At 40.6% G+C, this 14,314-nt stretch overlaps 2 protein-coding genes across 2 annotated transcripts; both read right to left on the bottom strand.

Moving 5' to 3' along the window:
• Positions 1-6,438: 6,438 nt before the first annotated feature.
• Positions 6,439-7,371, bottom strand: LOC140604460 (olfactory receptor 2A5-like). Its single transcript, XM_072775730.1, has one exon. The coding sequence runs from the start codon at positions 7,369-7,371 to the stop codon at positions 6,439-6,441; it is 933 nt and encodes a 310-aa protein (XP_072631831.1).
• A 4,848-nt stretch (positions 7,372-12,219) lies between these two features.
• On the bottom strand, positions 12,220-13,152 carry LOC140604459 (olfactory receptor 2A12-like). Its single transcript, XM_072775729.1, has one exon. It carries the CDS (start codon positions 13,150-13,152, stop codon positions 12,220-12,222), a length of 933 nt encoding a protein of 310 aa, XP_072631830.1.
• Positions 13,153-14,314: the final 1,162 nt, after the last annotated feature.

The following is a 14,314-nucleotide window of genomic DNA, read 5'->3' as shown; positions in this document are numbered from 1 at the left end:
TATGTTAGATGGATGATTGTCATTTTAGTTCAAAAATGGATGTACTAACTATCTTGTATTTGGAAGTTTCATTTGACAAATCAATGGATTCTACTTCCTTGGAGAAATTCACAGTTAGAATATGAGGAAAATTGAAGAGAGACAAAATCATAGAGTCTTTCATCTCCATGAGTGTGATTGCATTTGGGAAGGTTCTATGTCAATGTGCATTAAGTTTGCAACATGAATTTTTGCTACAAATAAAGACATGCCTACATTATGTGAAGCGGGAGGGGAGACTGCAACATCAGTATTGTCAAATTCTTCGGAGGCACAGTGGGATACAATAGACAATGTCTGAATCACACTTGATCTGTGAACATAAAGGATAAATATACTGTTCAAAGCACTGAATGCATCACTAGTCAGTGAGAACATCTGTTTTTTTTTAGAACATCTGTTTAATAACTTTCTAGCCTAGTGATTTCTGTATCTGATTTAGTGTATCTTTTCATTTTCATTATCATTATTATATTGCTCATAAACAATGAATAAAAATAAAATTAAAGATAGGTTAAAACTCTTAAGCAGATACAATGCTGTCATCGAGAAGAAAATGTCATGGTAGTCATACCTAAAATTTCACCTCCCCAGTGGAAGTAAAGAAACAATAGCAGTGTAAATAAGGAAACCTTTGCTTCGTCAGTGGGAGCAGCTTTTCTGGGTTGCTAGCTTTTCCTGGACCCTAGAAAGTTTTCTTGATCCAGGGAATGATCTCTATTTTTCCCACCCTCATCAGGAACACTGGCACTCCTTCTATCTGATTTTGTGATAGGCAGGACATATATATAAGATACGGTGATTTTTAAGCCTGATAATGATCACAATAGGGTGATAACCTGGGATGGTTCCAAAAAGAATAACTATATGGCAAGCTTACACATTATAGTGTTTCAGCAAAGACTTACTGTAACTCTTACTGTAAAGAATTTTCTTTTCTATTGACACAGGTAACTCTAGACATCAAGATCTTCATTTAGGCTAGGGGATATATAAAGTCCTTTTCTTAATTTGACCATTTAAGAACCTTTTGCAGAGACAATGACTGCATGCTTCTAAAGCTTCTCATTGTCTGAGCCCCCTCACACTGAGACAGTGGTGCTAGCTCTGCCCTCCATCCATCAGTTACATTAGGAGGAAATGCTGAGGGAGATGCTGGAGGAGTTCAAGGATGCCTGCCCACCACACATGGGCAGATGGTCTCTAAGGTAGGAGAGGCAGACATCTACCTATAGTGCACAGTGTGGGTCAGGAGGGAAGATCACCCAGGAATGTCATTCTTGTCCACATAGCCCGTCCTTTATCACTGAAAATCACCTCCCAGCATAAACTGATAATGTCCTCTGCATTAGGACAGGTTCGCACTGGGTTTTCTCACAAGAAGTAATTCTGACCTACAGTCAACCCCACAGAGTTGAGAAATGTACCTCTAGAATGGGTATAATGTCCTGTTCCCTGAGTAGCTTTCAGAAGATTAAATCCCAGATACAGAAAGAGTCACTCAGTGGACTTGCCGAAGACTCTTCAAAGAACCCCAGGAGCACAGCTTTTATTTTAGAGTCAGATGAATTAAAAAACATTCTTGAGTTTCTACTGAGAATTCCAATTCCCAGAATGATCACAAGCTATTACAGCTATTTGTCTTCTTCCTAAGAATCGGGAGGGAAATCCCTAAATTTCATCTCTGGGGGAGAGCTCAGGTTGTATCTGAGGGTCCTTGGAGGAAAATTCTGGGGAACAAACAGGGCAGATATTGGCATCACACTGTTCCTGCACAAACTTCCAACTGTCTCAAGGGTTATAAATGGGAGACAAATGTCACAAATTACTAGACCCAAACTCTCTAATTGATTACAGTTGATGAAATCGGGCCTCTCTGCAGTCCCCATCAAAGCATCTGAAGGGCTGGGACTTTTAGATGCTTGAGAGGTGGATTCCCATGGAATCCTGTTGTGACAACCTTGAGTGAGAATGCATCCCCTGAGCCAGGACGTATCTCTACCTGCAGTAAGGGTGGGTAAATACAAACGACAAAGGCTTCTAACATTGACAGGCAACCATTATTGAGCCCCTCTCTCGTTTCAGAAAATATGCCAAATGCTCTATGTGGACTACCTGGTTTAATCTGATCAACATTACCATTTTATCAATGTGGAGATTGAGGCTGAATATACTAAGTTCCTGATTCTTAAGTGTGGTCCCGGGACTGGGGGGCATCTCTGAGAATCTCTCAAAGGGACCATTGGGTCAAAACTATTTTCATCATTATATTTAGACTTTTTGCCTTTTTCATTCTCCCTCATGAGTGCACCATGCAGTTTTCCAGAGGCAACATGACATGTGATCTTGCATCAGCGAGAGTGCAGTAGAAATACAAAATTCAGCTCTTCTTGCTTGAGCCAGCATTTAAGATTATTCAAAATGTAAACCAGGGGCTCCCGACTGGGTCAGTTGGTTGAATGTCTGAATCTTGAATTTGGCTCAGGTCATAATGTCAGGGTGGTGAGATCCAGCCCTGTGTCAGGCTTCCCCTCAGTGTCAAGTCTGCTTAGGATTCTCTAACTCCCTCTCCCTCTGTCCTTCCTCTGCTCTGGTGTTCTTCTCTCTCTCTCTAAAATAAAAAATATATATATTTCTTAAAATTGTAAAACATAGCTTCACTCTTTTCTTCACTCTTTTTGCTTTATTGATAGTTACTTTTCATGAAAATACATTATATTAATATATAAGAAATAATTCCAAATGAATTAAAATATTTAGTGAAGTCTCACTTTTGATTTCTATTATGATACATATCAACAAATACAGCCACATAAATATATTTTCTTTGGGAACTCAGTAATTTTTAAGAGTTCAAAGAAGTCCCAAGACCAGAAAAGTAGAGTACCATTGCACTAACTGGTAGATTACCAACCTAACAAGGGCCAGAGCTGGAAACAAATGGATTTTATCTGACACTAAAAGTTTTATAGTTTTCTCCTGTTGGTGTCACAAGTAAAAGCAATGTAACAGCTTAAAACAATGCTATAACTGGTATCTATATACAATGGAATGTTACTTAGGCATAAAAAAGAATGAAATCTTTCCATTTGCAGCAACATGGATGGACCTAGAGGGCATCATGCTAAGTGAAATAAGTCAGACAGTAAAAGACAAGCATCATATGATTTCACTCATATGTGGAGTCAAAGTAACAAAACAAATTAAGAAAGGTAAAAAAGGACAAACAAACAAACAAAAAAAAACACAGACTCTTAACTCTAGAGAACAAACTGGTTGTTACCAGAGGGTTGGCTTGTGACAGGATGGGGGAAAGCATGAATGGGATTAAGAGTACATTTATGATGAGCACTGAATAATGTATGGAATTGTTGAATCAGCATATTGTACACCTGACACTAACATAACACTGTATGTTAATTATATTGAAACTTTTTAAGAATTAAAAAAATAGAGATGCCTGGGTGGCTCGGTGGTTGAGCGCATCTGCCTTTGGCTCAGGGCATGATCCCTGAGTCCCCGGATCAAGTCCCACATTGGGTTCCCTGCATGGAGCCTGCTTCTCCCTCTGCCTATGTCTCTGCCTCTTTGTGTGTCTCACATGAATAAATAAGTTAAATCTTAAAAAAGATTTTTAAAAAATATATGTGTGTGTATATATACAATGTAAAAAAAACCCACAACTGTACAAATAAGAATGAAAAACAAAAAACGAGCCACATCTGTTCTCTCCTAGTTTCCATGGGTCAGAGTCCTGCAATAGGACAGCTGGATTCTCTACACCTGTCTCACAGGCTGACCCCAAGGACACGGCTGAGTCTACAGTTCTCACCTCTACATGATGCCCTCCATCCTCACATTCAGATCTCCTGACCTCCTCCCCTGCTGCTAGATGAGGAAACTCCCTAGTTTTAGAAAGCTCACCTGACTAGGCTAGGCCCACCAACATAACCTCCATGGTTTACCATGAGTTGATTTGCAAAACATCTTCACAGCAGAGCCCATATTAGCACCTGATTTAAAAGAGGGGGCAGGTACCTCAGGGGACCATCTGAGAATCCTGACACCTGCAGTCTTTTCTCTTAACCAAGTAGCAGTGCTTGGATCCTGCCTTTTTACTCAGACAGATGCTATCCTGTCACTGCTCTTCATCATCAGCCACACGTCCTCCAGGACTCCCACCCCAAATTTTCAAAAATCATTCTGAATCCCAACTCAGAGGGACACAATTTCCATTTCTGTGTCTCACTCTAAGTGATAGGATCAGAATATTTTAAAGTTCCTTTTAATTCCCAAGTTACACAGATTTAACTGAGTTAACCCTTTTTTGCGCAGTCCACACACCTGGCCCTTGGCCAAGGTGCTCTTATAGCAAAATGATCATATTTTTCTAGGCATCTACATTTAGAAACACACATATGAAGCAGGTGCAGCAATGTTTTACTTAATATGATAGATATAGCAATAATGTGACGATGGCCCATATTTGGAGGAGCCCATGGGGACTCAGGATAGACTCAAAGAAACAGCGATATCCCATAAAGCCATCACATACATTTTCACATTTTTGTGCTAATTTGATTACTTGCTCCCCTTGGAGCTATGTTGTTTGTACCTTGAAATGACCTTGAGCAGAGCTATTTCACATAGAAATGAGCTGATGTTTAGCCAAATGAAGTGCTTCCCCAGACCAGCCATTCTCCATTGGTATTCCAACTTGAGAAGACTTTAGCTTGATTTCCCAGTACATTAGGTCATTAGCATCAGCACTGACATATCATTTATTTGCATCAGATAGTTAAATTTTATCAATAATGCCAATGGTACGTCACAGCACAGTATGGTCATTGTACAATTCAGTTTCATTAGAGAACAAATCAGTAAGAATTACAGATGTATTTGCCGTGATCCTCCAACAGATTTGGCCCCTGTCCATATACCAGATTATTATTATGACAGTTGTCATTACAATTATCCATGATTCACTAATTTCTGAGTTCCAACCAATTGAAGACCAAACGAGTTATCCTACCTCAACTTAAAGGCTTGTACTGAAACTAGTGTTTACTGTGTGTCATTATGTAACGATGAGGACTTGGTGTTACACAGAGCAGTTCCTTTTCCTCCCAGCTGACAACATTCATACATCTTAAAAACTCATGGGCTTTGTTGCTCCCTGAAGAGTTTCTCAACAGAGCCTGGAGCCTCCATTGTCACCCTACCTGAGTGCCTGCTGGTACCTCATGAACATTTTTCCCTTCTCAGCAGCTGACAGAGAAGCCCCATTTCTGTTTTCATCTTTGGTAATTACAATTTAGTGACAAAAGGATTGAATTTTGTTTACTTTGTTGTCATAGAAGCAAGCGGTATATTTTAGAAATTTGTTCTGAGATCTGAAGAGATTATCTCTTTAAAAAAAAACATTTCCAAGCAAAAGTTATTTATTTTCATTTTGTTTTGCTCTTAGAGAACAGAGATTCAACATTTCCTGACTTGAAATTTACAATCGTAAACTTTTCTTTTGAAAATTGGTTTCTTCTAATCCATTTTAGTACTGGGGATTGGGAGACCTGAGAAGAAATCCATCACAGTCGTATGAGGGTCAGAATTGGGCAGGTGATTTTTGAGAAAGAAGGGGCCAACTGTAGCACATACTATTATACAGTACTCTATAGCTCAAGGTGGAAGAGAAGCCAGATCGATTTAAAGGAGATGACAGGAAGTAAGGTAAGCCAAGCTCTGTAGATCACAGAAATTCTCAGCTTTAGAATTCTCCTGTATCATCAGTCTACTTGATGCTCTCTCTTTACATGGCAAAGATGTGCTCATTACAGGAACTTCAGCTTGTTCTCACACAACACTTTATTGGGTGTCTTCTGTGGAAATGCTCATGAAGACAATGATATAAACCTTCCCTTCTCCCATCTTCAGCCTCCCGACCAACCTGGTGTCATTCCTATGTGGCGCTGGCCTCCTTCCAGGACCTGTGAGGACAACAAACTTTGTGTTTCCCTGCCTGTGTCTCCTTTTGTGGTCATTCCTGACTCACCATTGCATTTAAAAACATACAACTCACTTGGTCTGTGACTTGCATTTCTTGTTTCTTCATAGTAACTTTCATTATCAGAAGGATTTAATTTGAAAAAGCCTAATCTTTATCAAGTCTTCCAATTATGTGTCTTGTGTTTTTTCCAGAGAACGAAGAATCTTTGCATACCCACAGGCATGAAGGTATTCATCTTTTTTATTTGCTAAAGTCTCTATGGTTTCAGTTTGAATGCTTAGGTCTAAAATAGTCTATTTTAACGTGGCATCTATTATACTGTAAGGTGAAAAATGCCACCTATCATATTTCATGGGGAGCAAAGTATCCCCAACCATGTTGATTTTCCCCATCCCTCATATATGCCTATGCCTGTATAAGGCTCTCCTCAGGGCACCCTTCACCTCTGTGTTCCTCAGACTGTAGATCAGTGGGTTCAGCATAGGGTTGAAAAGGCTATAAAACAGGGAAAGGATCTTCTGCTGCTCCTCTGGGTGGTTGGATTTGGGGGCCATGTACATGACAATGGCGCTGCCAAAGTAGAGCCCCACCACGCAGAGGTGGGAGGAGCAGGTGGAGAAGGCCTTTCTGCGGCCTTCCCCAGACTGGATCCTCAGGATGGCAAACAGGATGCATGAGTAGGACACCAGCACCAAGCAGAGAGGCCCCACTAAGATAAACACACAGGTCCCAAAGATGACCACTTGGTTGAGCCTAGTGTCAGCACAGGCCAGCTTGAGGACAGATAAGATTTCACAGAAGAAGTGGTTGATTTCATGAGGCCCACAGAAGGGCAGCCTCAGGATGAGAATTAAATGGACGAGGGCCAAGAGGAAGCTAAACACCCAAGAAGTGACAGCCAGGACCATGCACAGTCTCCAGCTCATGATAACAGTGTACTGGAGGGGGTGGCAGATGGCCACGTACCTGTCATAGGACATCACCACCAAAACCAGGCACTCTGTAGCAGCAAAACCCAGGTACAGAAATGTCTGCATTACGCAGGGAACAAAAGAGATGGTTCTCTTCTGATTCACTAAGTTTACCAACATCTTGGGGACATTGTTGGAGGCATAGGACATGTCGATGACAGCCAGGTGTGAGAGGAAGAAGTACATGGGGGTGTGCAGTCTCAGGTCCAGACGGATGAGTCCCAAGATCACGCCATTTGCCAGCAGACTGAAGATATACAAGAGGGAGAAGATCCAGAAGAGGAGCACTTCCATCTCTGCACTGAGCTGGAACCCCACCAAGACAAATTCTGTGACCCATGACTGGTTGCTTCCCATTTCCTAATGACAGATTTTCAAGGACTGAAATGTGACAAAAGGTCAGAGCTGGGCGATCGACAAAAATTGGAGTTACTTATCTCAACATAGGCTTGCAGAAGGGTTGTATCCTTGTCCTTATTTGCCAACTGCCTTACTCCCCCAAACTGCTAACCTTCTTGATTTGAACTTGTAATATGAAAGTGTAAACTCACAGAAAAGGGTCAAGAGTTATGCAAAGAACTCCCACCTACCTTCACACAGATTCAACAGGTTTTCATACTTCTTTCATGTTTGCCTTATTCTCTTTTTCTTTACGTGTATGTACTTTTTCAGAGTGTAGGATGAATTCAGTAACTTTCTAAATACTGAGAGTTATTGTAAAAACCCTAAAGGGGTTAGCGGGTTATACATTCTTGATCAAGTGCATACTGGGCTGAAAAATGCATATGGGTCACTCGAAAATATGATTGTGGTTACAAACTCTGCACATCACCACCCTCATTCTGTAATCCTGATGAGGTGTTGTTGTGGGGTCATAGTCCTCCTCATTTGAACCATTTTATTGTAGTTTGCCATTAGGTACTACAAAGAGAAAGAATGCAGTCTACTTGAACTTCTCTAGGCCCCACTGAGAGGATAATTAGAAAACAGCCTGAAAAAAGGATCTTTTCTACTCCTTTGAATCAGAGTAGATTCATATGAAGGGGCTCTTTGGGTACCTATTAAAAGTATGGGTTTGGTCAATATTAACAGTTGAGAGGTATATCCTCAATAGGAAGGTCTGAATAATCCTCCAGATAAAATCAAAGATAAAAAAGGGGAGTTATACCTAATATCACATATTTGAACCGAGATTCTCTTTCGCCAAATAGGAAGTCAGGTGGGCATGTACTATGTCCTGAACAGCTTTGTATCTCGAAATAAAAGGTAAAGTTCTAGATGAAACAAGCACTCAGAAAATGGATGATTGTCATTTTAGTTCAAAAATAGATGTACTAGCTATCTTCTATTTGACAGTTTCATTGACAAACACAAGGATTCTACTTCCTTAAATTCACAGAGAAATTCACAGTTAGAATATGAGGAAAATTAAAGAGAGACAAAATCATAGTCTTTCATCTCCATGAGTGTGATTGCATTTGGGAAGTTTCTATGTCAATGTGCATTAAGTTTGCAACATGAATTTTTGCTACAATTAAAGAATATGCCGACGTTATATAAAGTGGGAGACCGTAATATCAGTATTGTTAAAATTCTTTGGAGGCACAGTAGGATACAATAAGCAATGTCTGAATCATATTTAATCTGTGAACATAAAGGATAAAAACTGTTGAAGGCACCGAATGCATCACTATTCACTGGGAACATTTGTTTAGTAACTTTTTAGCCTAGTGGTATTTGTGTCTGAATCAGCATATCTTTTCATTGTCATTTTCATTACCATTGTTACCATCTTGGTGTTAAAAAAATAAACAACATAAAAATAAAATTGAAATTAGGTTAAAACTGTTAAGCAGTGGGGTTTCTGGGTGATGCAGACTGTTAAGATCCACCTATTATTTTCTGCTCAAGTCATGATCTCAGGGTTGTGAGATGGAACATATTGGGCTATGCACTGAGCATGGAGCCTGCTTGAGAGTCTCTCTCTCTCTCTCTGGTCTCCCCCTACTCTCTCCCTCAAAAATCAAAAATTAAGCAATCTAGTACTGGCTTAGGAAGGAAAATGTCAAGGTAGTGATACCTAAAATTTCAACTCCTTCGTGGAATAAATGAAACAATAGCAGCTCAAAAAAAGAAAGCTTTCCTTGGTCAGCAGGAGCAGCTCTCTCTCAGCTGTCCTGGACCCCAGAATGTTCCTTGACCCGGGGAATGATATCTATTTCTCCCACCCTCATCAGGAGCACCCTATCTGATTTTGTGATAGGAAAGACATGTAAATAAAATATAGTGATTTTTAAGCCTGATAATCATCACAACAGAGTGATGACCTGGGATGGTTCCAAAAGAATAACTATAAGGCAAACTTACATACTATAGTGTTTTAGCAAAGACTTACTGTAACTCTTACTATAATTTTCTTTTCCGTTGATACTGGTTGCTCTGGACCTCATGATCTTCTGGGTGCCTGGGTGGCTCAGTCACTTAGGTGAGGATCTCTTGATTTCTTTTTTTTTTTTTTTTAATTTATTTATTTGTGATAGAGAGAGAGAGAGAGAGAGAGAGAGGCAGAGACACAGGCAGAGGGAGGAGCAGGCTCCATGCACCGGGAGCCCGATGTGGGTGGGATTCGATCGCAGGTCTCCAGGATCGAGCCCTGGGCCAAAGGCAGGCGCCAAACCGCTGCGCCACCCAGGGATCCCGATCTCTTGATTTCTACTCAGGTCATGATCTGGGGAGACTGGGATCAGGTCCCTCTCTAGGCTTGCTCTCCCTTTTGCTCTCTCCTAAAATAAATAAATAAATATTTTAAACAATGATCTTCATTTAGCAGGGGGATAAAGTCCTTCTATTAATTTGACCATTTAAGAACCTTTGCAGAGACAATGACTGCATGCATCTAAGATTTCTCATTGTCTGAGCCCCCTCACACTGAGACAGTGGTGCTAGCTCTGCCCTCCATCCATCTGTTACATTAGGAGGAAATGCTGAGAGAGATGCTGGAGGAGTTCAAGGATGCCTGCCCACCACACATGGGCAGATGGTCTCTAAGGTAGGGGAGGCAGACATCTACCTATAGTGCACAGTGTGGGTCAGGAGGGAAGATCACCCAGGAATGTCATTCTTGTCCACATAGCCCGTCCTTTATCACTGAAAATCACCTCCCAGCATAAACTGATAATGTCCTCTGCATTAGGACAGGTTCGCACTGGGTTTTCTCACAAGAAGTAATTCTGACCTACAGTCAACCCCACAGAGTTGAGAAATGTACCTCTAGAATGGGTATAATGTCCTGTTCCCTGAGTAGCTTTCAGAGGATTAAATCCCAGATACAGAAAGAGTCACTCAGTGGACTTGCCGAAGACTCTTCAAAGAACCCCAGGAGCACAGCTTTTATTTTAGAGTCAGATGAATTAAAAAACATTCTTGAGTTTCTACTGAGAATTCCAATTCCCAGAATGATCACAAGCTATTACAGCTATTTGTCTTCTTCCTAAGAATCGGGAGGGAAATCCCTAAATTTCATCTCTGGGGGAGAGCTCAGGTTGTATCTGAGGGTCCTTGGAGGAAAATTCTGGGGAACAAACAGGGCAGATATTGGCATCACACTGTTCTTGCACAAACTTCCAACTGTCTCAAGGGTTATAAATGGGAGACAAATGTCACAAATTACTAGACCCAAACTCTCTAATTGATTACAGTTGATGAAATCGGGCCTCTCTGCAGTCCCCATCAAAGCATCTGAAGGGCTGGGACTTTTAGATGCTTGAGAGGTGGATTCCCATGGAATCCTGTTGTGACAACCTTGAGTGAGAATGCATCCCCTGAGCCAGGACGTATCTCTACCTGCAGTAAGGGTGGGTAAATACAAACGACAAAGGCTTCTAACATTGACAGGCAACCATTATTGAGCCCCTCTCTCGTTTCAGAAAATATGCCAAATGCTCTATGTGGACTACCTGGTTTAATCTGATCAACATTACCATTTTATCAATGTGGAGATTGAGGCTGAATATACTAAGTTCCTGATTCTTAAGTGTGGTCCCGGGACTGGGGGGCATCTCTGAGAATCTCTCAAAGGGACCATTGGGTCAAAACTATTTTCATCATTATATTTAGACTTTTTGCCTTTTTCATTCTCCCTCATGAGTGCACCATGCAGTTTTCCAGAGGCAACATGACATGTGATCTTGCATCAGCGAGAGTGTAGTAGAAATACAAAATTCAGCTCTTCTTGCTTGAGCCAGCATTTAAGATTATTCAAAATGTAAACCAGGGGCTCCCGACTGGGTCAGTTGGTTGAATGTCTGAATCTTGAATTTGGCTCAGGTCATAATGTCAGGGTGGTGAGATCCAGCCCTGTGTCAGGCTTCCCCTCAGTGTCAAGTCTGCTTAGGATTCTCTAACTCCCTCTGTCCTTCCTCTGCTCTGGTGTTCTTCTTTCTCTCTCTAAAATAAAAAAATATATTTCTTAAAAATGTAAAACATAGCTTCACTCTTTTCTTCACTCTTTTTTTTTGCTTTATTAATGATAGTTACTTTTCATGAAAATACATTATATTAATATATAAGAAATAATTCCAAATGAATTAAAATATTTAATGGAGTCTCACTTTTGATTTCTATTATGATACATATCAACAAATACAGCCACATAAATATATTTTCTTTGGGAACTCAGTAATTTTTAAGAGTTCAAAGAAGTCCCAAGACCAGAAAAGTAGAGTACCATTGCACTAACTGGTAGATTACCAACCTAACAAGGGCCAGAGCTGGAAACAAATGGATTTTATCTGACACTAAAAGTTTTATAGTTTTCTCTTGTAGCTGCCACAAGTGAACACAAACTTCACAGCTTAAAATAGCATTTAAAAACATACAAAACACTTGGTCTGTGACTTGCATTTCTTGTTTCTTCATAGTGACTTTCATTATCAGAAGGACTTATTTTGAAAAAACCTAATCTTTATCAAGTCTTCGAATTTTGTGTCTTGTGTTTTTTCCAGAGAATGAAGAATCTTGCATACTCACAAGCATTAAGGTATTCATCTTTTTTATTTGCTAAAGTCTCTATGGCTTCAGGTTGAATGTTTAGGTCTAAAATAGTCTATTTTAATGTGGCATCTATTATAGCATAAGGTGAAAAATGCCATCTACCATATTTCATGGGTTACAAAGTACCCCAACCATGTTGATTTTCCCCATCTCTCATATATGCCTCTGCCTGTATAAGACTCTCCTCAGGGCACCCTTCACCTCTGTGTTCCTCAGACTGTAGATCAGTGGGTTCAGCATAGGGTTGAAAAGGCTATAAAACAGGGAAAGGATCTTCTGCTGCTCCTCAGGGTGGTTGGATTTGGGGGCCATGTACATGACAATGGCGCTGCCAAAGAAGAGCCCCACCACACAGAGGTGGGAGGAACAGGTGGAGAAGGCCTTTCTGCGGCCTTCCCCAGACTGGATTCTCAGGATGGCAAACAGGATGCGTGAGTAGGACACCAGCACCAAGCAGAGAGGTCCCACTAAGATAAACACACAGGCAGCAAAGATGACCACTTGGTTGAGCCTAGTGTCAGCACAGGCCAGCTTGAGGACAGACAGGATTTCACAGAAGAAGTGGTTGATTTCATGAGGCCCACAGAAGGGCAGCCTCAAGATGAGAATTAAATGGACGAGAGCCAAGAGGAAGCTAAAAACCCAAGAAGTGCTGGCTAAGACTGTGCACATTCTCCAGTTCATGGTGACAGTGTAATGTAGAGGATGGCAGATTGCCACAAACCTGTCATAGGACATCACAACCAAAATCAGGCACTCTATGTGAGCAAAAGCCAGATACAGAAAAGTCTGCATGATGCAAGGAACAAAGGATATGGTTCTTTTCAGATTCACAAGATTTGCCAGCATCTTGGGGACATTATTGGAGGCGTAGGACATGTCAACAATTGCCAGGTGAGTGAGGAAGAAGTACATGGGGCTGTGCAGTCTAGCGTCTAAGCAGATAAGCCCTAAGATGACTCCATTTCCCAGAAGGGTGAGGGTATAGAAAAGACAGAAAAGTCCAAAGAGAAGGAGCTCCAGTGCTGGATCGACCTGGAATCCCAGCAGGATGACTTCTGTGATCCATGTCTGGTTGCCTCCCATGCTCCTATGACAGAGATGGTCAACTTCACATTCCCAAAAGGAAGGTCTGAGCTCCAGAGTAATCAAGACTCAAAATATCACTAAATGAACATTTAGAAACACGGATTGACTTTTCTGTCATTTATTTTTAGATATGTGTAAAACACTAAGTGTACTCATAAAAATCAGAAAATAATTCCCCTTGTATCAATGGAATGATAGGATATATCTGCATATAATTTAATATAAATAAAATATATTACAACATATTATACATTATTAGATACTGTACCTAATTGCACACACACACACACCTGTTGTTTTGAAAAATTAAAGTGCTCTAGCTTCCCTTCAAGGGTATGAGTCTTGATTATTAATGTAGTTAGAAGAGATATGACCCTGATCAAATGTCTGCAACAGGACACATAGGATAGTCTTATTTCCTAATCTTGCTTGTCTTCTTGGTCCAAGATGTGAAGCGATTAGGCCTTCTGTCCTTTGTATGCTGCTTATCCATTTACCTTCTCAGATGCTTTTCTACCCATATATTGCAGATTTGAAGCACCTTCTAAATAAGGTCTCAATTTCATAGTCTTTAAAACTTTGTAAACCCCTCATTTTCAGCTAGTAATATTCCTTGCATGTTTCTTTTGGTGCCTCTTTTCCATCTCCAATGTTTATGGTTTTATTCTGTGAGTTTTATTTACTATTTTATCAGCGCTAGATACTGAAATTTAGTCATAAATGAAAGAATGCTTTCGCTCCATGCAATGAACCTGTAGACACACCCAAAAATTCAAGTAAATGGGATGACATTTCTGCAGCTTTCTCAACTATGAATCTCAAAAGGGAAAATTAATTTACATTAACAGCTGTATTGTAACTGTATTTTCTTTGGGTGATTTCTCTTTTCCCTTTTATAACATAATCACAGAAGAATCTCAGAGTTTATTTTCTTGTGACAGAACTTTCGTCATCGTATCTTCTCAGCTTTGGCAACTCCTGTTGCCATCGACTCCCCTTACACCTTCCTCACCTGTTACCACGCTGACTGCCCACTGCTGTTCTGATGGGTTCTGAGCAGGTCACAGGGAGTGAATACAGGTTCCTGTTGGATGTTTCTTTCCAGGAAGCTCTTCCTGGGAGGTGCCTGGGTTTATCCAGGGAGAAAAATGTTCACGGA

The sequence above is a fragment of the Canis lupus genome, chromosome 15 (assembly GCF_048164855.1).
Source record: "Canis lupus baileyi chromosome 15, mCanLup2.hap1, whole genome shotgun sequence".
Lineage (NCBI taxonomy): Eukaryota > Metazoa > Chordata > Mammalia > Carnivora > Canidae > Canis > Canis lupus.
The sequence above is the reverse complement of the archived record's forward strand: the minus strand, read 5'-3'. Positions and strand labels throughout refer to the sequence as shown.